Genomic DNA, 25,171 nt, shown 5'->3' on the forward strand with positions numbered 1-25,171 from the left:
TTGCTAGCATGCTGGCCCTGGGCAGAGAAGATATGAACAGCCAGGCTCCTTGGGCCTCTCTTTCTGTCTCTTTATGGTTCCCACATCGTCTCTGCAGCGTGGCAGCTTCTGGGTAACTGGACTTTTTTCTTTGAGACAGGATCTTGTACTGTCACCCAGGCTGGAGTGCAGTAGCTATTCATAGGCTGGAACATAACTGACTGCAGCTGCCAACTCCTGGGCTCAGTGATACTCCCACCTTAGCCTCCTGAGTAGCTGTGACTATAGGCGTGCACTACCATGCTCAGCTAATTTTAAAAATTTTTTTTGTAGAGATAGGGTCTTGCTATGTTGCCCAGGCTGGTCTTGAACTCCTGAGCTTAAGCAGTCCTCCCAACTTGTCCTCCAAAAATGTGGGGATTACAGGCATGAGCCATTGCCCTCAACCCTGGACTTCTTACCTGGGGGCTCAGGGCTCCAAAATAGTGTGTTTCAAGGGACAGAGGGCTGGGCAGAAGCTGTATCACGTTTTCTGACCTAGTCTAGTCTCGGGAGTCCCTCAGCATCACTTCCATGTGTCTTGTATCTGTTAGAAGCAAGATGCTTCACTGGGCCAAGCGTAAGACTCTACCTTTTGTGGGAGGAGTGTCAAAGGATTTACAGATCTGTTTTAAAACCATCACAGGGAGGGAGTAATTCTCTGAACCCAGAGAGGCTAGCTCTCTGGGGAGGGCTGCAGAGAAGGAGCTGGGGAAATAAATAACCAGGCCCCTTCCCATCTCCTGCTTTTGATTGGCTGAGTCCAGCTGGAAGCCAGAGGGCAAGGGCGTCCTTGGAGCACACAGCCCAGGGAGCTCAGGCTCCCAGGCACAGAGGGGATAGGAGGGTGGGGAGCCAGTCTGAAAGGCAAACAGACCACGCAGAATCCTCCCTAGCCGGCAGTTTTCTTAGTGCTGTCTCTGTTCCTCCTGGGGCTTTTCAGGCTCGACAACCTGGTGTTTCATCCAGAAAAGCCAGAGGTGCTTGCTGTCCTTGACTGGGAACTTTCTACCTTGGGCGACCCCCTCGTCGATGTGGCCTACAGCTGCCTGGCTCATTACCTGCCGTCCAGTTTTCCCGTGCTGAGAGGTAGGAACTGCTGCTGGAGGATAGTGGAGGAGCAAGCCAGTTCTCAAAGCACTTGGGAGCAAACTCAGCTGAAGTAGTCCATGATTGGACAGGAAAGTGAAAGTGAGGTCCTGGTGGTTCTGGTGGGAAACATAGCTGGAATGCACTCCTGTCACATTTGCGGGGAAGTAGATATAGAATGTGTGTTAAGTGAAAAGTATGCTTGTATAGGCACCTCTTATGCTTTTACACAGCTAACTTCTATTTAGGGTTTCAAATTAAAAACACATTTATTATGGCTGGGTGCGGTGGCTCACGCCTGTAATCCCAGCACTTTGGGAGACCAAGGTGGGCGGATCACAAGGTCAGGAGTTCAAGACCAGGCTGGCTAACATGGTGAAATCCCATCTCTACTAAAAATAAAAAATTAGCTGGACGTGGTGGCATCCGCCTATAACCCCAGCTACTCGGGAGGCTGAGGCAGGAGAATCGTTTGAACCTGGGAGGCGGAGGTTGCAGTCAGCCGAGATCACACCATTGCACTGCAGCCTGCGCAACAGGGCAAGACTCCATCTCAAAAAAAACCAAAAACAAGCCACATTTATTATAAAAATCCTAGAGCCAACAGATAGCAACAACAACGAAACAATTAATATCATTAGTAGTCCCAGAGATAACCATTTGCTGACATTTCAGTATCTATCCATGTCATCTTTTCTTGTGTGTATATGTACATTTCCTAAAACAAAAATGTAACATGATCGAATGACATGCTTTTTTTCACTTCATTGTATACTGTAGACATGTTTTCATGACATTACATATTTCTTCTACAGCATAATTTTTAATGAGAGCATATAATCTTATTGTATAGAATTAAGGGAAGACGGCTGGGTACGGTGGCTCACACCTGTAATCCCAGCACTTTGGACTTTGGGAGGCCGAGACGGGCAGATCATAAGGTCAGGAGATCGAGACCATCCAAGCTAACATGGTGAAACCCCATCTCTACTAAAAATACAAAAAAATTAGCCGGGCGTAGTGGTGGGCGCCTGTAGTCCCAGCTACTCAGGAGCCTGAGGCAAGAGAATGGCACGTGAACCTGGGAGGCAGAGCTTGCAGTGAGCCAAGATGATTGTACCACTGCACTCCAGCCTGGGCGACAGAGCGAGACTCCATCTCAAAAAAGAAAAAAAAAAAAAAAAAAAACAGAATTAAGGGAAGACTTTTGGGTTAATTCCTATTTAGATATTCGATTTGTTTCCAATTTTTAAATATTACCTCCCCCACCCCTATGAAGAAAGGCAGTGAATGTCTTTGTAGTAATATCTTTGCCTATATATAAGGTATACTCCTAAGATTAATTTCTATGAATAGAATATATTACATGCTTCTAAATCATGAAAATGTCACAGATGGAGCAAATAAGTGAATTTTTTTGAGACGGAGTCTAACTCTGTTGCCCAGGCTGGAGGGCAGTGGTGCGATCTTGGCTCACTGCAAGCTCTGCCTCCCAGGCTCACACCCTTCTCCTGCCTCAGCCTCCCGAATAGCTGGGACTACAGGCACTTGCCACCACGCCCAGCTAATTTTTTGTTTTTGTAGTAGAGATGGGGTTTCACTGTGTTAGCCAGGATGGTCTCAATCTCCTGAACTCGTGATTTGCCCGCCTTGGCCTCCCAAAGTGCTAGGATTACAGGCATGAGCCACTGTGCCCGGCCTGTGAAATTGTTTTATTTGCTATAATTATCATTTTCATAATTTGGTGAGATCTTTTTGTTTATTTTTATATTTATTTATTTGTTTATTTATTTTTGAGATGGAGTCTCCCTCTGTCACTCGTTTATTTATTTTTGAGATGGAGTCTCACTCTGTCGCCCAGGCTGGACCACGGTGGCACGATCTCGGCTCACTGCAACCTCCATCTCCCAGGTTCAAACGATTCCCCGGCCTCAGCCTCCTGAGTAGCTGGGATTACAGGCGTGTGCCACAACACCTGGCTAATTTTTGTATTTTTAGTAGAGACAGGGTCTTCACCATGTTGGCCAGGCTGGTGTCGACCTCCTGACCTCAAGTGATCTGCCCTCCTCAGCCTCCAAAAGTGCTGGTATTAGAGGCATGAGCCACTGCGCCCAGTCAATTGTTTATTTTTTATTTTTTTTTTTGAGACGGAGTCTCGCTCTGTCACCCACGCTGGAGTGCAGTGGCGTGATCTCAGCTCACTGCAACCTCTGCCTCCTGGATTCATGCAATTCTCCCGTCTCAGCCTCCCTCCCAGGTAGCTGGGGTTACAGGCGCATGCCACCATGCCTGGCTAATTTTTGTATTTTTAGTAGAGACAGGGTTTCACCATATTGGTCAGGCCAGTCTTGAACCCCTGATCTCAGGTGATCCACCTACCTCGGCCTCCCAAAGTGCTGGGGTTACAGGTGTGAGCCACTGCGCTGAGCCTGAGATCGCTCTTTCCACATCATTTTTGATCAAATGACTGGTTGAAGATAATATGCATCCACCCTTAACTGTGGCCCAGATGGAGTTGGAAGCTCCTATTCCTTCCTTTACTGCCATTAGAGTCTGAAACCTGTAAGAGCCAATTTGTGAATAATGACTTCATGCCTGGATGCCCAGCCATCTAAGGGAATACGAGCCAATGCAGGAATAAGCTAACCCCTGGAACTGGTCGTGAAACTAATTTTCAAGGGACATGGCAATTTTCAGAATTTAAATATTTGCCAGCTACAGGGGTATGTCAAGTCAGTGACGACCTATGAATGGCTCTTTCTCCCAGGTTTTAATGACTGTGACTTGACACAGCTGGGAATCCCTGCTGCAGAGGAGTATTTCAGGATGTACTGCCTCCAAATGGGACTCCCTCCCACTGAGAACTGGAACTTCTATATGGCTTTTTCCTTTTTCCGTGTGGCTGCAATCCTACAGGGAGTCTACAGGCGATCACTCACAGGTAATGGGATGGCTGCCCTGAAGAATCGCTTGGGAGTGAGTCACAGTGAGGACCGTGCCTCCGCCTGGAAACCCTCTCAGGGCCACAGAGGCTTTGGAGAGACCGGTTTGGCCACGATTCTCTGAGATTCAGTTAATCCAATCATTTGTCACATGAGTATTTTCTTTACAATATTTATTATTTGTTTTTGAGACAGGGTCTTGCTCTGTCACCCTGGGTGGAGTGCAGTGGTGCGATCCCGGCTCACTGTAATCTCTACCTCCTTGGTTTAAGTGATTCTCCTGCCTCAGCCTCCCGAGTAGCTGGGACTACAGGCCTACACCACCACACCTCACTAATTTTTTTTTGTATTTTTAGTAGAGATAAAGTTTCACCATGTTGGCCGAGCTGGTCTCGAACTCCAGACCTCAAGTGATCCTAAAGTGCTGGGATTACAGGTGTGAGCCACCATGCCCAGCTTATTTAACAATATTTAAACTTGTTTTTTAATTATTAAAGTAATGCACAAAGAAATTTTTCCAGTTAAAGCATTCATGCTCATGATCAAAATTTGGTCATATAGAATTATGTAAAATTGTATTTCACCCTTTTCAACACCATTTCTCAAAGATAAATGTTACCGTTAAGAGTTTCCTGGGCCCTCCAGTTTTTCTGTTTATCTATTTTCTCTCTCTCCTCCTACTTTTGCACAAACGTGATCATCCTATGTGTATTTTTCAGAACTTTGATTTTAAAATTTTGTATGCTTAAGAATTTCTATGAAATATGTGTGTGGCCATTTGCATATTTAACAACTATATTAGGCAAATTTCTTGTTTTGTGAGTTTTTTTGTTTGTTTGCTTCTGTTTTTGTTTTTTTTTTTTTGAGACAGTTTCTCACTCTGTTGCCCAGGCTGGAGTGCAGTGGTGCGATCTTGCCTCACTGCAACCTCCACCTCACCAGCTCAAGCAATTCTCATGCCTCAGCATCCAAAGAAGCTGCGATTATAGGCACAGGCCACCATGCCCGGGTCATTTTTTTCTTTGTTTTTAGTAGAGACAGGGTTTCACCATGTTGGCCAGGCTGGTCTCGAACTCCTGACCTCAGGTGATCCATCCGCCTTAGCCTCCCAAAGTGCTGGGATTACAGGCATGAGCCACCGAGCCTGGCCAGCTCCCAAATCTTTAGGTAAAACCGTTGTGGTCTTTGACAACTTCCTTGCTTGCTGGTATGACAAAATGTTCCAGGTTCATCTTGGCTATCCAGCCTGTCCAACATGGTGAAACTGTGTCTCTACTAAAATTACAAAAACTAGCCAGGCGTGGTGGCGGGTGCCTGTAATCCCAGCTACTTGGGAGACTGAGGCAGGAGACTCACTTGAACCTGGGAGGGAGAGGTTTCAGTGAGCTGAGATCGTACTACTACACTCCAGCCTGGGTGACAAGAATTAGACTCTGTCTCAGAAAAAAAAAAAGACTTGGGAGCCAACCTGAACAGGCTCCCACTTGCTAACAATAGGAAACTTTGGGCATCACCAAGGATGATAGCTGAAATGGATGAAACACATCAGGTATGTTTAAATCCAGGAGTAGTAGCTGGGCATGGTGGCTCAGGCCTGTAATCGCAGCACTTTGGGAGGCCAAGGTGAGCAGATCACTTGAGGTCAGGGATTTGAGACCAGCCTGGCCAACATGGTGAAACCCCATCTCTACTAAAAATACAAAAATTAGCCAGGTGTGGTGGTGGGTACCTGAAATTCCAGCTATTCAGGGGGCTGAGGCAGGAGAGAGAATCTCCTGAACCCAGGGGGCAGAGGTTGAAGTGAGCTGAGATCGCACCAGTGCACTGCAGCCTGGGTGACTGAGGAAGATATTGTCTCCACCGAAAAAATAAAAATTAAATAAATAAATAAGTCCATGAGTAGTGATACAAAAACAGAGACAACAAAGTCTCATTGATGACCTCAGAGGATGCCAGGGAAGCAACTTATTATTCTGAAAATTGGTAAATGGGGTTGGGGGGTGGGGAGTCAAGCATTTGTCCTGTCTTTCCTAAACAAATCATACCTCAGGCTATCCAAATAATGGATGAGGGAATGTTTCTCTCTAGAGAAGTATCCTGGACAGAATAATGTAGAATTTGCGTATCACCAATTTGCAACTCCTAATGCATTAATGGATGTGGGCAATAAGCTTCAATGAAAGCCAACACCACTGAGAGAGAGAGACAGCCAGACATTACGTTCCTCCTGATGCTTCCCTCAAAAGTCACACCAACTCTGCCCAGGCCTCCAGTGCTAGCTGCCAACTCATGGAAAACACAGGGTTCAGAGGGAGATGTTCAGCAGCACGCTGGGCACAGCCACTCACAAAATCCAGATTCTGGAAAACATCACAGAGCACACAACTCAGTTTCTTCAAACACATACATTTCAAGGGGAGGAAAAGGGTGAAAAAGGAACCTGTAGATTGAGAGAAACTTAAAAGAAACATCAGGCTGGGCATGGTGGCTCACGCCTATAGTCCCAGCACTGTGGGAGACCGAGGTGGGTGGCTCACCTGAGGTCAGGAGTTTGAGACCACCCTGGCCAACATGGGGAAACCCCGTCTCTACTAAAAAACATAAAAATTAACCAGGCCTGGTGGTGGGCACCCATAATCCCAGCTACTCAGGAGGCTGAGGTAGGAGAATTGCTTGAACCTGGGAGGCCGAGGTAGTGGCGAGCAGTGATTGCATCACTGCAGTTTAGCCTGGGCAGCGACATGAGACTGTCTCAGAAAAAAAAAAAAAAAAAAAAAGGGAGAGAGAGACTTAAAAGATACATTAGCCAGTTACAGTGTTGGGACCTTATTTGGATCCTTTCTTAAACAAATTATTTGGAAAAAATTTTGATGATAGTCAGTGAAACTTGAATTCTGAGTGGATGGTCGATGATATGAAGAAGTTACAGTCAACGATTTTTTAAGGGTGATAATAGTATTGTGGGTTCTTTAAAAAGTACTTGTCTTTGGAGTTTTGAAAGAATCCTAGATGAGATATTTGGGATGCACTCCAAAAAATCCAGGACAGTGGGAGTGGGGATGGCAGGGAATGAAACCAGACTGGGCTGGCATCAATCATTGCGGAAGGTGAGCAATAGAACCCACAGGCTCATTATTCGCGCCTCTCTACTCCTGTGTGTCTTTGAAATTTTCCAAAAGGAGGCCAGTCGTGATGGCTTATGCCAGTAATCCCAGCACTTTGGGAGGCCGAGGCAGGTGGATCACCTGAGGTCAGGAGTTTGAGACCAGCCTGGCCAACATGATGAAACCCCATCTCCCCTAAAAATATAAAAAGTGCCTGGGTGTGGTGATGCCACCTATAATCCCAGCTACATGGGAGGCTGAGTCAGGAGAATCACTTGAACCCGGGAGGCGGAAGTTGCAGTGAGCAGAGATCATGCCACTACACTCCAGCCTGGGTGGCAGAGCGAGACTCTATCTCAAAAAAAAAAAAAAAGAAACAAAAACAAAAGGCCGGGTGCAGTGGCTCACACCTGTAATCCCAGCGCTTTAGGAGGCTGAGGCGGGGCAGGGGGATCACAAGGTCAGGAGATCAAGACTATCCTGGCCAACATGGTGAAACCCTGTCTCTATTAAACATACAAAAATTAGCTGGGCTTGGTGGCGCGTGCCCAGCTACTCGGGAGGCTGAGGCAGATGAATAGCTTGAACCAGGGAGTCAGAGGTTGCAGTGAGCCGAGATTGTGCCACTGCTCGCTCCAGCCTGGTGACAGAGCGAGACTCCATCTCAAAAAAAAAGAAAAAGAAATTTTCCAAAAGTGAAACCTAAAAACAAAAGGCAAGAAGAAAGAAGGAGAGAGGAACTCATCATGGGGTTTGCTGGTGCTGAGGGAGTGTTTAGCTTTGCAGTCAGCGACTCCCCAAGCTTACTGGCAGCCTGTGTTCCCAGCCAGGTTGCCAGAGTCTTCTGAGAGAAGCAGTTGCAGTAGGAGAACTGATCATTCATTCCCAAGTATATAAGCCTCTACTAAAAGCCAGCACTGTGCTAGGTGGTCCTGGAGATACACAGTCGTGGGGAAAACTGTCTGGAGAAAAACCAGTACCCAGAGAATTTCTAGTTTAACTCTACCTGGTCTGATAAGCAGGGGATGCAGGAAGCAGGAATTTCTGGAAACAATATTTTCCCTCTTTTGGGAAAATATAGTATCAGCTGTAAGCCACCATTTCACATTTTTTTAATGGTTTTCCGATAAACACTAACCAGAAATATGTACTTAAACAGAATGGCTGCTAAGTCCTTATGGTGATGAATAGGCCTGGTCGCTTCCGACATTTCCTAGCAGGCTGCCGAGTTTTCTCCCTGCTCTGCTCCAGTGACCTGGGAAGAGCTTAATAGACTTTGCCCATTTTAGAATCTCCACCACTGAGTGTCCTCAGCCTGTCTCTCAGCCTCTCCTTTGACATGTTTCTAAGATCCTGTGAGCCATCGTCGTGGCTTCTGGTTTCTCTCGGCCCAGAGCTAAAACACCCCACCTTTTGCCACCAGACAGAAAAATGTCTGTTTGTTCAAGCCTTTATTCCTCTTATCTTACTGTGCACTCTTTTCCCTCCCCCAGGAAGCCATCCAGACACACTGAGGAAATGGCTTAGTTTTCTCACATAAAAACAACAAAATCCATTTTTTGAAAGAATAACATAAAAATGTATGATGAATGGGGAAAAACCCAACTATATGAATATAAATATTACTTCTGTACATTTGTCTTCTACAATTAGCTTTAAAATCACTTTTGTTTGAACAGCTGAAATATTTGGTACTACCCAGGGAAAGTGGAGCTTAGAGAAGGGGTATCTGTTTCCAAGACATTCTCTCTATGGTGTCATTTACAAAAGACCTCAGATCAGCATTAGATTGGGAAAGGGATGAGAGAGACCAGAGCCCACTGAGCAGAAGATTTACAGTATGTACCTGCCCAGCCCATGTGTCCTTCTCCTTCCTTAATAAGTGGGTGCAGAAATTAGATTTCTGGCAGATGGCCACTGAAATTCTATAAAGTACTTACGACTGCAACTTAAGTGGACACCAGTGATGTGGTCTCTTCTGCCAGAACTACATTTGGGAAATATACCAGAAGCAATAGGTCGAAATCAATCCAAGCTTATACAAGTGACTTTTTCAGAGACAAAGTAGCGGTCTCAGATTGCGAGCCAACTAAATAGAAGAAAATTAAGAATACACCTCTTACTCTATTAGAAGAAAATCCTTATGAATAATAGGGAACATAAGGGAAGTATCTTTCCCCTTCAATGTGCTGTGTGCAGTCCGAGGAATAAGGGGAAAATGCAGCCCCTTGTACTTCTCAGCCCGCACTGTGTGTCTGCAAGGAAGGGGCTATCTGGTTTCCCACTGACTTCCCTGGGTTAGGTTCATACAAGAAGGTCCTCAGTAGAGACCTAGTGAGGTCCAGTGGGCTAATTCTCAGCAGGGTAGCAAAGAATTTGTTCCTAACTCTGTAAGGAATAGTTTAAACTATCTTTAACACCAAAGCTGCATGAAAATGACTGTCTCAGCTGGGCATGGTGGCTCATGCCTGTAATCCCAGCAGTTTGGTAGACTGAGACAGGAGGATTGTTTGAGGCCAGGAGTTCGAGATCAGTTTGGGCAACATAGTAAGGCCCCATCTCTTATTTAAAAATAAATATTTATTTTTTTGAGACAGAGTTTTGTTCTTGTCACCCAGGCTGGAGTGCAATGGCATGATCTCACCCTACTACAACCTCCACCTCCTAGGTTCAAGCGATTCTCCTGCCTCAGCCTCCCCAGTAGCTAAGATTACAGGTGTGCATCACCACACGTGGCTAAATTTTGTACTTTTAGTAGAGACAGGGTTTCACCATGTTGCCCAGGCTGGTCTCAAACTCCTGACCTCTGGTGATCTGCCTGCCCTCAGCCTCCAAAGTGCTGAGATTACAGGCGTGAGCCATTGCACCTGGCCGAAATATTATGTATCTTGATGGCAATGGTAGTTACCCAACTATGGGTTTGTTAAGACTTGCAGAGTTCTACATTAAGGAGGTGTGTGTACACCACACCCTAATTTTTTTTTTTTTTTTTTTTTTTTTTTTTGAGATGGGAGCCTCACTCTGTCACCCAGGCTGGAGTGCAATGGCACAATCTCGGCTCACTGCAACCTCTGCCTCCCAGATTCAGGTGATTCTCCTGCCTTAGCCTCCTGAGTAGCTGAGATTACAGGCATGCACCACCATGCCTGGCTAATTTTTGTATTTTTAGTAGAGACAGGGTTTCTCCATGTTGATCAGGCTGGTCTCAAACTCCTGACCTCAAGTAATCCACCCACCTTGGCCTTCCAAAGTGCTGGGATTACAGGCATGAGCCACCGCACCTGGCCACCTTAATTTTTTTTAATGGAGAAAAATGTGTTTGTAAAAAAAGTCTTGATGCACATTTTAAAAGAAGAAAGAGATGGTGCGAGAGCCAAATAGTGAGTTGAGTGATGCTGGAGTTGATTCCATCCAGAGACAGTTGTGTCTAGAAATCGGCTCTTCCTCTAGTCAGCTGTGGCATTGCTGTTATCAATTTTGTAGCAAGGTTGGTCTAGGATGCAGGACTTCTTATAGCCCACTGGCAATGGCAGAGGTGATCTGGGGTGTTACTGATTAAATGTAGTCTTTTAGGAAAGCAGAGATCAAGAGCAGGGAGCAGGAAGTCCTGAGTTGGACTCTGGCCCCCAGCCCCCTAACTTCCAGTTCGTCCAAGTCACCTCCTTCTCTAAGACTCAGTTTTCTTGCCTGCAAAGTGCAGGTGAAAGCAGTTGTATTGCTTTGGTGATTCAGTGAGCTATAGTGGCTCTTAGTGTTCGGTATTTAGCAAGTGCTCAGCAAATGACAATAGCTGTTGAAGTGACAATGTCATCACATGTTAACATCCCTGTGATGGGTTGTGTGGGAGTAATCACTGTTTTTCTTTGATTCTGCTTAGGGCAAGCAAGCTCCGCGCAAGCGGAACAAACTGGAAAGCTGACCGAATTTGTGTCTAACCTGGCATGGGATTTCGCAGTCAAAGAAGGGTTCCGGGTTTTCAAAGAGATGCCCTTCAAAAATCCGTTAACAAGGCCCTGCCACACGTGGGCTAGGTCCCAGTCCCAGTGGTACCCCATAGGTACCAGGAGTTATAGCTCCGTTCCAGAAGCTTCCCCAGCTCATGCCTCAAGGGGAGGTCTGGTTATCTCTCCAGAGAGCCTCTCTCCACCTGTCAGAGAGCTGTATCACCGGCTGAAGCACTTCATGGAGCAGCATGTGTACCCTGCGGAGCCAGAGCTACAGAGTCACCAGGCCTCAGCAGCCAGGTGGAGCCCCTCCCCACTGATCGAAGACCTCAAGGTAAAGCAGCCGTGGTGAGGTGGTAAGACCCCAATACCATGGCACACCCTCCCTGACCCCACCGGGCTCACCTGAGCCATCCCAGGCAGTGAAGATACAGGAGGGCCGAGTTGAATGATCTTTGCTTCCATCATCTCAGAAAGAGCCAGCTAGCTCTTCATGACTCAGTTTCCATCTCTTGCTTTTGCTGTGCCTGTGTCACAGGCAGATGGCTCAGGTGTGACTGCACAGCCCAGGCAGCGGAATGCTTGGCCTTAGAAAGCCAGGGCAGGTTGGGCCTATCTCATGCATATTTGAATTACGTAAATTTGAAACAGTGCTGTATCAGCTAATACATCTCTCTCTAGAGAGCCCGTAATGTCACAGCTAGAGGGCCAAATCCACTGTGAGCTGAGTTTCTGTGTTGTCTCCCAGTGCTATCACTTAAGCTGATAAACAGAAACACCTGCTGTTCCTTATCAGGTGAACCTTGGATTGTGTTAGTTTTGAAATTACTTGAGATCCTCAGAAGCATAATGCAATCATCATCTACTTTTCTTTTCCGCCCCCCCAGGTTCAAGCGATTCTCCTGCCTCAGCCTCCCGAGTAACTGGGATTATAGGCACATGCCACCATGCCCAGCTAATTTTTGTATTTTTAGTAGAGGTGGGATTTTACCATGATGGTCATGCTAGTCTCAAACTCCTGACCTCGTGATCTGCCCGCCTCGGCCTCCCAAAGTGCTGGGATTACAGGCATGAGCCACCATCTCTGTTTTCTTTTTCTTTTTTTTTTTTTTTGAGACAGGGTCTTGCTTAGTCACCCAGGGTGGAGCACAGTGGTGTGATCATAGCTCACTGTAGTCTCAAAACTCCTGGGCTCATGTGATCCTCTCACCTCAGCCTCCTGTGTAGCTGGGACCACAGGTGCAGCCACCACACCCAGCTCCTCATATCATTTTTTTGGGCACACATGCATGTTTGGTTGTCTGCCTTGTTTCCTCCAATCCATTTCATTGTTTTCCATGGTTCAAAATAAAATGAAATCTTCCACTATGGTTTCCTGACTTATTTTCCCCATGATAGGAGAAAGCCAAGGCTGAAGGACTTTGGAACCTTTTTCTACCCTTGGAGGCTGATCCTGAGAAAAAATACGGAGCAGGACTGACCAATGTGGAATATGCACATCTGTGTGAGCTCATGGGCACGTCCCTGTATGCCCCTGAGGTACCTTCTTTAAAGTTTTCCTCAGTGTGTGGGAACATCCTGATCTTCAAAAGAACTCACTCCTAAACAGATAGACCAGATTCAGAAGCACCAGCATGAACTTGAACTTTTTTTTTTTTTGAGATGGAATCTTACTCTGTCACCCAGGCTGGAGTGCAGTGATGCAGTCTTGGCTCACTGCAACCCCTGCCTCCCGGGTTCAAGTGATTCTCCTGCCTCAGCATCCCGAGTAGCTGGGATTACAGGCACATGCCACCACACCTGGCTAATTTTTGTATTTTTAGTAGAGACAGGGTTTTACCATGTTGGCCAGGCTGGTCTCGAACTCCTGACCTCAGGTGATCCACCTACCTCGGCCTCCCAAAGTGCTGGGATTACAGGCATGAGCCACCATGCCCTTCCAACTTGAAGCTTGAAATATTGACATGAGAAGGCCAGGCATGGTGGCTCACACCTGTAATCCCAGTACTTTTGGAGACCAAAGTGTGGGGGATCACTTGAGGCCAGGAGTTCGACACCAGCCTGTGCAACATAGTGAGACCCTGTATGTACAAAAAAATAAAAAATTAGTCGGGTGTGATGGTGCACACCTGTAGTCCCAGCTGCTTGGGAAGCTGAGGCGCGGGAGGATGGCTTCAGCTGAGGAAGTCGAGGCTGCAGTGAGCCATGATCATCCCACAATACTCCAGCCCGGGTGACAGAGCTTGACCCTATTTTTTTTAGAAGAGGACATGACAGTCGTGGTCACGCTCCTTTTCCTTCTCAGATATGTAACTGCTCTGCGCCTGACACGGGCAACATGGAGCTGCTGGTGAGGTATGGCACCGAAGCGCAGAAGGCTCGCTGGCTGATGCCTCTACTGGAGGGGAAAGCCCGCTCCTGTTTTGCTATGACCGAGCCCCAGGTACCTTGCCTGGGCTGCCACCCACTTGCCTGGCCCTGTTGTTGTCAGCCCCGCAGGAAACGCGGGCTGTCTACCGGCAGCTCTGACTGGAATGTGCTCCCCACTCAGGTTGCCTCTTCAGATGCCACCAATATTGAGGCTTCCATCAGAGAGGAGGACAGCTTCTATGTCATAAATGGTCACAAATGGTGGATCACAGGTATTTGGCCTAAAATGCAGTTTTCAAATGCACATCAGGGAGTCTGCACTGATAGGCACACCTCTCAATGCCTGGGAGGAGCCTCTGCTTTTTCAAGTTGACACAAAGGAGATTCTGTCACTTAGTGCCCCCAGCAGAGGCAGCTGGGAGAATAGGAGGGTTACTGCATGGAGCACGCTGTTCTCAGAGGCGGCGCTTTGCAGGGCAGGGACGTCCCCCGGTGCCCACACATGGACGGATGCCTCCCTGCATGTGACCCCAGGAATCTCTCCACTTCCTGCTGTTCATTCTGCCTTGGGCAGCTCCCCTTCCTTGGTGGCTTCCTGGCTCCTTGATCAGATGTGTTACATCCTAAGGGTTAATGACAATCCTGACGCTTAGGGAGTGTCCAGTGTTAACTTCTACAGGGCCCCCACAAGTAGCTGTGGCGCTTACCTCCCAGAGCCCATACCTCCCTGGACATTAAGAATGAGCATCCCCATTTTTCAGAGGAGGAAACCACACTCAGACTTAGGTCCCTTGCCTGGAATATGAGCCCCTAGCTGGCACGTAGAGAACCCAGAGTCAAAGGTTCACCTGATTCCAAGGCCCAGGCCCAGAGCCATTATGTGTGCACACCTGTGGGAGCCGAGCCAGCTGGCAGGGATCAAGTAGCAGTTTTCATCCTCTTGTCTCTAAATTATATTTTCTGCTCTATGTAATGCTTTTAAAAACTTGCTCTTATGATGTTGGATTCATTCCTCACTGAAATAAGAGCAAATCCCAATTTGCTCTTATTTCTGGTCATCAGTCTGCAGATGCTCATCTGATTACATGGAGCCTTAAAGATTTGATCTGTCTGCTTCCTTGCTGTGCCTTTCTTGGGCCAGGACCACGTGTGTAGAGATTTGATGGCCCTGGTGTCAGATGATGAGGTCTGTCTGTCTCCTTTCCTGGCAGGCATCCTGGATCCTCGTTGCCAGCTCTGTGTGTTTATGGGAAAAACAGACCCACATGCACCAAGACACCAGCAGCAGTCCGTGCTCTTGGTTCCCATGGATACCCCAGGGATAAAAATCATCCGGCCTCTGACAGTGTATGGACTGGAGGATGCACCAGGTGAGACGTCCAGGGGTGGTGTCACCCCTGGGTGTGGGTCTGGTCCCCAGGAAATGCCGTTGGGGAGCCCCTGCTCTTGTTCAGGACTTGCCACATCCCACGTCTGACAGTATGATATTTGGAGAGTCACATGCTCCTACATTTCATTTCCATACATGAATATCAACCATGCAGGCGGATTTCAGACAGGCATTTATGCATTTTTTTTTCCCTCTTCTTTTTTTTTTTTTTTTTTTTTTTTTTTTTTTTTTTTTTTTGAGACGGAGTCTCACTCTGTTGCGGCCCAGGCTGGAGCGCAGTGGCCGGATCTCAGCTCACTGCAAGCTCCGCCTTCCGGGTTTACGCCATTCTCCTGCCTCAGCCTCCCGAGTAGCTGGGACTACAGGCGCCCGCCACCTCGTCCGGCTAGTTTTTTGTATTTTTTTTTTTAGTAGAGACGGGATTTCACCGTGTTAGCCAGGATGGTCTCGATCTCTTGACCTCGAGATCCGCCCGTCTCGGCCTCCCAAAGTGCTGGGATTACAGGCTTAAGCCACCGGGCCCGGCCATTTTTTCCCTCTTCTAAGCTTAGAAGGTAAGCAGGAGTCTGTGATGCAGGAAGCCATACAGGGCAGAGGCAGGAAGTGGACCCCAGACCTACTCTTCCAGGCCCCAGTGTGTACAGCTGACCTCTAGGTCACAGCCCTGGTTTGGTCCGCTCCCAGTTTGGTTCTCTGCTAACAGTGTTCACGTTTTTCCTTTCAGTGTTTTCATAGGATCACTATATTATCACAAACCACTAGGAGCTTCAGCTTAAGGTGGCATTATGTTTTTATAAAAGGAATCACAGAATATTCATTTGCCATTATAAATCAGTAATTCATTTTCTGTGTTTAACAGGCTCCTTCCTGCCATCCTTTTCCCTTTAACCATGTCCCAGTAAGAAAGCTAAATAAAGGGCAGGGACATTGCCAGCAGATAACCCAGACTAAGGTGAGGAAGAAACACATCCAAGGGAAATGACTATGGCAACTGCTCACAGCGATCATTTGGGTCTTTCAGGTGGCCATGGTGAAGTCCGATTTGAGCACGTGCATGTGCCCAAAGAGAACATGGTCCTGGGCCCTGGCCGAGGCTTTGAGATTGCCCAAGGCAGACTGGGCCCCGGCAGGATCCATCACTGCATGAGGCTGATCGGGTTCTCAGAGAGGGCCCTGGCGCTCATGAAGGCCCGCGTGAGTGCTTCCTCCTGCGCCTAGCACTGACTCAGAACCACCACCTTCTGCTCTGCTGTCGGGCTTCAATTCCTACCTGTTTTCTGAGTGCAGTCCCAGCAGGTGAAGCAAGGTGATGTCCTTGCCAAGAAGTTGCATTCCTGTCTTTGCTTTGCATCTGCTACTTTGCTGCAGTTTGGATTCAGAGCAGGATAGAACCCATTCTGTCGAGGTGACCGGAAAGGCCAGGCTCTATAGCAGCAGAGGGCAAATTTCCAAGGTGTAAAGGTCATGCTGCTAGCACATTATTAAAAATCAGTCTGTGTGCAGTGGCTCATGGCTATAATCCCAGTACTTTGGGAGGTCTAGGTAGGAGGGTTGCTTGAAGCCAAGCATTTGAGACCAGCCTAAGCAAAATGAAAGACTCAGTCTCTACAAAAAAAGAAATTTTTTTTTTTCTTTGAGATGGAGTCTTGCTCACCAGACTGGAGTGCAGTGGGGTGATCTCGGCTCATTGCAACCTCCACCTCCCAGGTTGAAGCAATTCTGCCTCAGCCTTCCAAGTAGCTGGGACTACAGGCGTGCACCACCACGCCCAGCTAACTTTCGTATTTTTAGTAGAGACGGGGTTTCACTATGTTGGCCAGTATGGTCTCGATCTTTTGACCTCATGATCTGCCTGCCTTGGCCTCCCAAAGTGCTGGGATTACAGGCATGAGCCACCGTGCCGCCCGGCAAAAAAAAGTTTTTGTTTTTTTTTTTGTTTTGGAGATGCAGTCTCACCCTGTCACCCAGGCTGGAGTGCAGTGGCGCAATCTTGGCTCACTGCAACCTCTGCCTCCTGGGTTCACACCATTCTCCTGCCTCAGCCTCCTGAGTAGCTGGGACTACAGGCATCTGCCACCACACCCGGCTAATTTTTTGTATTTTTAGTAGAGACAGGGTTTCACTGTGTTAGTCAGGATGGTCTCGATCTCACCGTGTTAGCCAGGATGGTCTCCATCTCCTGACCTTGTGATCTGCCCACCTCGGCCCCCCAAAGTGCTGGGATTACAGGCGTGAGCCACCGCGCCTGGCCAAAAAGAAAGAGTTTAAGTGCCAGGCATGATGGCATGTGTCAGCTGGCATGTCTCAGACTACAAGTCCCAGCTACTCGGGAGGCTGAGGCAGAAGGATCGCTTGAACCTAGGAGTTTAGGGCTGCAGTGAGCAGTGATCACACCACTGCACTCCAGCCTGGGTGACAGAGTGAGACCCTGTCTCTTTAAAAATAAATAAACAAATAAATAAATAAATCAGACACCAGGGAGACCCCATGTGGCTTGTTTTTGTCCTTAGGGTTCCATCATCTGGCCTGTACCACCCTCCTCCACAGCACATCCAGAAAACTATTCTGCCATGACCCCACCGCCCCCAAAGTTTGGAAACCTAGGTTAAAAGACAGCTGCTGCCAGGACAAGAATTCAAATTGGTGATTATCAATTTCAGAAAGGTGACGCATACCATGAGACTAAAACCAGTGTCTCACAAGAACTGCTATTGAAAGAACAGAGGCAGTCTGCATTTTTGATTACTGAGCAAACCTGTGATTTATACCCTTTTTAGTTAAGACTGACCAGTTATTTTTTCTTTCTAAGTAAAACGCTCCTGTCTGTGGACTCAGGTATGGTGCTTCAGCCCCAGGCGGCATTAAATTCAACCTGGCAGAACAATTGGACTGAATGAATCAGACAGAAGTCTGCAGAAAGTACATAGCATGAACATGGCACCTCCACTGAGGACTTGGTTGGAGTAATTAGGAATCTACAAAAGATTTGCTACTAGGAGGTTCACCACAGTGCTCATTCAGATAGCAAAATTCTGAACAACTTATAAGGATAACAATGACTGTTGGACAAATGAACCACGAGATGACATACAGTGAGACTTTAAATGATGCTGTGGAAATCTGTTCCTTAACATGGAGAAATTGTTCACTATATACATTTAAATTTTTTAAAAAAAGACTGTGACCAGGTGTGGTGACTCACTCCAAGCACTCTGAGAGGCCGAGGCAGGCAGACTGCTTGAGCCCAGGAATTTGAGAGTAGGCTGGGCAATATGGCAAAACCTCATCCCTATGAAAAATAAAAAATAAGGCCGGGTGTAGTGGCTAATGCCTGTAATCTCAGCACTTTGGGAGGCTGAGGCGGGCGGATCACTTCAGATTAAGAGTTCAAGACCAGCCTCAACAACATGGTGATACTGTGTCTCTGCTGAAAATAAAAAAAAAGTTAGCTGGGCCTGGTGGCACATGCCTGTAATCCCAGCTACTTGGGAGGCTGAGGCAGGAGGATCACTTGAATCCAGGAGGTGGAGGTTGCAGTGAGCTGAGAACGCACCACTGCACTCCAGCTGGGGTGACAAAGCAAGACTCTGTCTCAAAAAAAAAAAATTAAAATTAAAAAATTAAAAATATTAGCCAGGTGGGGCTGGGCGTGGTGACTCACACCTGTAATTCCAGCACTTTGGGAGGCTGAGGTGGGCAGATCACCTGAGGTCAGGAGGTCGAGTCCAGCCTGACCAACATGGAGAAACTCTGTCTCTACTAAAAATATATAATTAATTGGGTGTGGTGGCACATGCCTGTAATCCCAGCTACTCGGGAGGCTGAGGCAGGAGAATTGCCTGAACCTGGGAGGCGGAGGTTGCGGTGAGCCAAGATCACACCATTGCACTCCAGCCTGGGCAACAAGAGCAATACTCTGTCTCAAAAATAAATAAATAAATGAATAAATTAGCCAGGTGTGATGGCACGCATTTATAGTCCTAGCTACTCAGGAGGCTGAGGTGGGAGGATCTCCTGAGCCTGGGAGGTCGAGGCTGCAGCGACCTGTGACTCTGCCACTGCACTGCAGCCTGGGTAACAGAGCAACACCCTGTCTGGGGGGAAAAAAAAAAAAAGAAACAGGCTGTTAGTTTTGATGCAAAATAATGTTTTTGGTTTTTTTTGTTGTTGTTGTTATTGTTTTAAGCAGGCTGGCCAGGTGCAGTGGCTCACGCCTGTGATCCCAACACTTTGAGAGGCCGAGGCAGGCAGATCACCTGAGGTCAGGAGTTCGAGACCAGCCAGGCCAAAATGGTGAAACACCCCGTCTCTATTTAAAAAATACAAAAATTAGCCGGGTGTAGTGGCAGGCACCTGTAATCCAAGGTACTTGGGAGGCTGAGGCAGGAGAATCACTTGAACCTGGGAGGCGGAGGTTGCAGTGAGCTGAGATTGCACCACTGCACTCCAGCCTGGGCAACAAAAGCGAAACTCCATCTCAAACAAACAAAAAGGCTACAAAACAATATGTAGAGTATGGCTCCCGTTTTTGGAAAAAATAAGTATATATACAAAAAGTCTAGAAGGATAGAGGAGAATATCCACCAAATATTAACTAGAGGTGACTAGATGGTGGGATTCTAAGTGTTCGTAATTACTGTCCTCTCTTTTTTTGTTCTGAAAATGGGTAGTTTTTCTGCCATGAGATAAATTATTTGTGTAGATTCTTTTAGTAAAAAAAGAAAAAAACTAGACTGGGTGTGGTGGTTCATGCCTATAATCCCAACACTTGGGGAGACCAAGGCAGGAGGATTGCCTGAGTCTAGGAGTTCGAGACCAGTCTTGGCAATGTAGTGAGATCCTGTCTCTATAAAAAATTGAAAAGTTAGTTGGATGTGGTGGTTCACGCCTATGGTCCCAGCTGCTCAGGAGGCTGAGGTAGGAAGATTGCTTGAGCCAGGGGAGGTGGAGGTTGCAGTGAGCCAAGATCATGCCACTGCACTCCAGCCTGGGCAACAAAGTGAGAACCTGTCTCCAAAAAAATTTTTAAAAGAAGGAAAAATAATCAATAAAACAGGAAAAAAAAGGAATACTTAGAACCTTTTCTGATGCCTTGTGACTTTCAGAATTTAAAATCCCCATTGCAGATACAGCCGCCCACAGCAGAAGGCTGGGAGCAAGAGAGGGGGCTGAGGAGACCTTGCTTCCACTGGAGCTGCAGGGTGGGAAGGGGTGCTGCGGTCAGCAGAGGGCACCCTTCGCCTGTGCCGTGTGCAGTGCCTGCAGTCACTCCCTCATTTCCAGGTGTAGCCTTGGACCAGACGCTGGCTCAGATCTGTAACTGCTCCTGTCTGGTAGCCAGGCCTGCCCAGATGTACAATGGCTGGAATAAAGGGTTCTTGGAAGCAATTTGTTACAGGTACCCTGTGCGCTATGGCTGGCTGTGGCGCACATGAAGGTTGTGTGTCAGACCTACTCCCTGGAAATGGCCCATGGCTGCACACAGGCACCTTGGCTGAGAAGCTGCACGGTCCTGCTTTCACTCTCCTCCCCTGCTGTGTCCTGTCTGCTTCCACCCAACTCTTCAGGCCACCAGCCCCCGCCTCTTGTGACCACCCCCAGCCCAGCGTGTCCTCAGCCCATCTCCTGTGTCGACAGGTGAAGTCCCGCGTGGCCTTTGGGAAGCCCCTGGTGGAGCAGGGCACAGTGCTGGCGGACATTGCGCAGTCACGCGTGGAGATCGAGCAGGCACGGCTGCTGGTGCTGAGAGCTGCCCACCTCATGGACCTGGCAGGAAACAAGGTAGGGGCAGGGGCACGAAGGGGCCTCCCAGAGGCAGAGATTCTTCCTCCTCATTCAGCAAAGCATGAGAGCCTGGCTTCTTGACATTAGAAACTATTTCACCTCTACTTGGAGCTGTTTTGGCAGTTTTTCAAAAATTGAACAAGAAGAGAGGACTGGTCTTTGTGTTTTACTGACCTGATGAGCTGCTTAGTCCAAGGCAGTGGGTTTGATGGGGCCATAGCGCCCCTGGGTGGCCCTGGACTCCCAGGGCCATTGGTGGAGGTGTTGGACAACCTAACAGTAAGTCAGGGAAAAGAGACCCTCTACTGGCCTTCATCTGAATATCGAATTAGCAAAATAGAAGCTTATTTTCAAGTGTGACATTAGTCATTAACTAAGGCGCTTTTTAACCTTTTATTTATTTATTTTTTGAGACAGGGCCTCACTCTGTAGCCAGGCTGGAATGCAGTGGTACATCATGGCTCACTGAAGCCTCAGCTTTCTAAGTAGCTGGGACTCCAGGTGCACACCTCCATGCCCAGCTAATTCTTTATTTTTTGTAGAGACCGGGTCTTACCATGTTACCCAGGCTAACTAAGGCTCTTTCTAAGTGCCTGTGATGACCAAGTACAATGCCATGTTGACCATGCTTTGTCCAGCCTTCTGTGGGGCAGCCTCCACCCCCACCCAAGATCCTCAGCCGTCAGGGACCAACCCAGGTTCACAGTTCCTGGTTCTTTGACACTGGCGTGCTAGATATGGTGGAGGCTGCTGGGTGTCCCCCTTGAACACCCTGCCCCAGGGCAGATCACTATAGCTCGGTTTCCCAGAGCCCTGACTGGCCTTGGTCCACCGCTGCTTGGAGGCAGAGCTGGCCATGACCCTGAGCAAAGCACAGGCCCCTCCCCCTTGTCCCTTCAGTGTGTGCTGGCTGTGTTCCCCATCATCTGGGAAGACAGCCACATTCTCCCAGCACTTGCTTCACATCTTGCAACATAAGATAGTAGTTGCTAACATGGCGCCCTTCATCCCTGGGTGCTGTCTAGTCGTATACCAGGCAGGGGCAGCCTCACCCAGCTCACATCAGTGAGACCTTGGGGCCTCTGTTGTGGACCCTGGTGTTTGACTTCCTCCTGGGAATCTGATCATTATTCCAAGCTTTCTGCCCTCGGGTCTTTTTTGTTGTTTGGTTTTTTGTTTTGTTTTTGAGAGATGGAGGCTCGCTTTGTCGCCTAGGCTGGAGTAGAGTGGCATGATCTCGGCTCACTGCAACCTCCGCCTCCCGGGTTCAAGCAGCTCTCCTGCCTCAGTTTCCCAAGTAGCTGGGACTACAGGCGTGCACTACCACGTCCAGCTAATTTTTGTATTTTTTAGTAGAGACTGGATTTCACTATATGTTGGCCAGGTTGGTCTCGAACTCCTGACCTCAGGTGATCTGCCTGCCTCGGCCTCCCAAAGTGCTGGAATTACAGGCCTGAACCACCGTGCCTGGCCTGTTGTTTGTTTTTGAGATGAGGTCTTAGTCTGTTGTCCAGGCTTGAGTGCAGGGTTGCAGTTTTGGCTTACTGCAGCCTCGACTTCCCAGACTCAGACAGTCCTCTTACCTCAGCCTCCTGAGTAGCTGGGACTACAAGCACATGCCACCATGCCCAGCTAGTTTTTGTATTTTTAGTAGAGATGGGGGGCGGGGGGTCTCACTCTGCCACCCAGGCTGCCCTTGGGTCTTCTATAACCACGTCTCCTCTTCCTTACAGGCTGCAGCCTTGGATATAGCCATGATTAAAATGGTCGCCCCATCCATGGCCTCCCGAGTGATTGATCGTGCGATTCAGGTGAGCACAGACTAGACAGTTGGCTTATTTGAACCATCAATACCAGATGCCAAACTCCCCTGTCTTCAGCCACCCAGCCTCCCGTAGACCCTGGCAGACACCCTGTGTCACCCACTCACCATGCATGCGACTTTCCTTTTCCTCTTCAGAATGACCCAGCAAGGTGTGGGGTGCCATCCTACCCCCATTTTTAATGTGAGGAAACAAGCACAGAAAAGTAAAGTGACTTGTCCAGGTCACTGAGCTTGCAAGTAGCTGACCTCAAATTCACATGAACTTGGGTTTTCATAAGCCCGGAGCCCAGGCTCTTTACCATGCAGGGAGGCCGCCTCCTCAGATCCTAACCCCCGGCCCCAACATGGGGCAGAAGGCACCTGCAGAGTGGACCTGGGGAGTCTGGAGGCTGTGGGATGGCAGGTGTGGCCCCACGGAAGCCCTGTGGAATATTAGTGATTGTATCACATAGGTGCCACGGGGGAAGTCTGGGAAGATGGTTGTTATGGCCCATCAAAAGCAGGCTATCATTCCTGGGGCCCTCAGAGACAAGGGCTGACCCAGGGCCGCCTTCCTCCACCCTGTGTCTGCCAGGCCTTCGGAGCGGCGGGCCTGAGCAGCGACTACCCACTGGCTCAGTTCTTCACCTGGGCCCGAGCCCTGCGCTTTGCCGACGGCCCTGACGAGGTGCACCGGGCCACGGTGGCCAAGCTAGAGCTGAAGCACCGCATTTAGAGGCTTGGGGCTGCAGGAGCCCAGTGTCCTGGCTGGACCAGCCGTGCTCAGATCTGTCACTGATGTGCCTTGAAAGATCCGGTGTGTGTGGCTCCTGCACCCTGCTCAGCAGCTCTGTCCCAGGACAGTCAGGGTGCGCTCAAGCTTTCTGGTTCTCCACAGAAGACGTCTCTGCAAGAAGCCTAAAGTCTGTTTCAGGCCAGGAGGAGGGGATTTGCTGAGGGCCAAGGGGGTTCCAGGACAGAGTGTGGAAAGCTGGTCTTCAGGCTCTCAGTCCCGGGCTGGGCAGGCACGGTCACTTCACTTCAGCCTCTCAGTCCCTCTCTCTGCCTGTGGGGATCTGGACACATTTTGGGAGGCCTCCCGAGGCTGTGGGACGTGCTTGCTCTGGCAGCTGCAGGGTTCCTGTCTGTCCTCCCTGGTGAGCAGAGGGGTGGCCACGATGGGCAGCGGCCTGGAGACCCAGGGCCTGGGCGCCTGGGAAAATGGAATGCAACCCACATTGTAAAGCCACTGGCATCTGATTGTCTCCATTTGAACACACAGCACAGAACACTCATTTAAATGTTGTTTTGGAAAGGGGTTTTGGGATCACAAAAGAATAAGAAAACACATCTCAGAGGCTTTGTGGACTTTCTGTGTCATACAAAGAGAATCGAGTGGAGAGGTTCCCTTCGTGCCTCCTCCCGCCTGTGTTTCCTTGAGGTCCAAGCTGCCATCTCAGTCTCATACATGCTGGGAGTGCAGAGGCCACGGGTCCGATAACTCCCGAGTTGGCTGCCTTCCCTCACTATGTAGCCCAGGGCTCTGTACTCATATACACTTCACCCAGGAGCTGGCATATGAGGCCCCTGCAGCCTCCACCTGCTCCATAGTCAGAATCATATCTGATGGAACAGGAGGTGGTGGCGCTTTCGCCATTACACTTTGGAGTGCAATCTCTCTTCTCTGAGGAAAGTGGAAACGCTCACTCACTTGCGGTCTGAGCTCCTTGAGAAACCCAGCGATATGCAAAGATGAGCCAGGGGCAGTGAGGACCCAGCCTACTGGTCTTATAACTCGTGGTGGTGTAGCCAAAACCTGTCACGGGTTAGACCAGACGGGCAGGGACCATCCCCCTGGCTGCCACATTGCTGAGGTGACCCTGTGGGAACTGCCTTCCCTGAGAATGGCCAGCCAGGACTGCGCCCCTGCACTATCGGCACCACGAGGGGCCCGTGAATGGCTCCTCAGACCCGTGTGCGTGGGGGTGTGGGGAGGCAGGTCCCCCTTCACCACACTTGAGAAACTGCTTGTTACTCAAGGAAGTTAAACCCCAAACAAATGCCTGTCACAACGCCTGCCACACTGGCCTCCTGGCCTCCTGGTCAGTGTGGCAGGAGCACAGCAGCTGAGTGCTCCCTTAGGCTCCAGGAGGAGGGGTTTTCTTCAAGAAAAGGAAGTGGTCATGGCCTGGCCTGTCTCGTGGGCCTAAGAATGTTTTTCATGGCCTCTGAGGTTAACCTTGCCTGTTCAGTAACACAGCTGCAGAGAGGAAAATGGGAGTCAGGCTGTGGGCACCCCCACATCTCCCTCAGATCCTCTGCCTTGAGGGCTGGAGGCCCTGGGGACCCTGGGAATGCTGCCTGCAGACAGGCAGGTCCCTGCAGGCCCTCCACCTTTGCTAGATGATTCTGCCCACCACTGTTGAGGGAGCCCCAGCTCTGGGCCCAGCACAAGTCCAAGCCTTGGGGGAATGTGCAAGTAAACAAATCAGGCCAACTGCTGGCCTTTGGGGTTTGCATCTCAAGTAGGGGATGGTGGTTAGTGCCCTGGAGGCCTGGGCACGTGATGGGGCAAGCACTGCTGGGGCTGGAGGCTGAGGGGAGGACTCTCTCCAGAAGAGGTGTCTCAGCCAAACCTGCCTGACAAGAAGAAAGGGCAGGCTAGGTGCTGCGGGTCACACACATAATGTCAACACTTTGGGAGGCCAGATGGCATCTGGATGCCA

General features: G+C 48.9%; 1 protein-coding gene across 8 annotated transcripts in view; it reads left to right on the plus strand.

Moving 5' to 3' along the window:
- Window positions 1–23,800, plus strand: part of ACAD10 (acyl-CoA dehydrogenase family member 10) — a 69,598-nt gene extending 45,798 nt beyond the window's left edge. For 5 of the 8 annotated variants that reach the window (XM_073021110.1, XM_073021111.1, XM_073021112.1 and 2 more), the window contains 10 exons: window positions 962–1,107; window positions 3,875–4,048; window positions 11,031–11,431; window positions 12,496–12,636; window positions 13,403–13,739; window positions 14,679–14,837; window positions 15,879–16,051; window positions 20,495–20,638; window positions 22,375–22,452; window positions 23,041–23,800. In XM_073021110.1, the coding sequence (XP_072877211.1) occupies window positions 962–1,107; window positions 3,875–4,048; window positions 11,031–11,431; window positions 12,496–12,636; window positions 13,403–13,739; window positions 14,679–14,837; window positions 15,879–16,051; window positions 20,495–20,638; window positions 22,375–22,452; window positions 23,041–23,181 (1,894 nt within the window). In that variant the 3' untranslated portion in view covers window positions 23,182–23,800. The remainder of the gene's footprint in view (window positions 1–961; window positions 1,108–3,874; window positions 4,049–11,030; window positions 11,432–12,495; window positions 12,637–13,402; window positions 13,740–14,678; window positions 14,838–15,878; window positions 16,052–20,494; window positions 20,639–22,374; window positions 22,453–23,040) is intronic. The other 3 variants (XM_008004737.3, XM_008004739.3, XM_073021114.1) reach the window with 3 other exon arrangements.
- Window positions 23,801–25,171: the final 1,371 nt, after the last annotated feature.

The sequence above is a fragment of the Chlorocebus sabaeus genome, chromosome 11 (assembly GCF_047675955.1).
Source record: "Chlorocebus sabaeus isolate Y175 chromosome 11, mChlSab1.0.hap1, whole genome shotgun sequence".
Classification (NCBI taxonomy): Eukaryota; Metazoa; Chordata; class Mammalia; order Primates; family Cercopithecidae; genus Chlorocebus; species Chlorocebus sabaeus.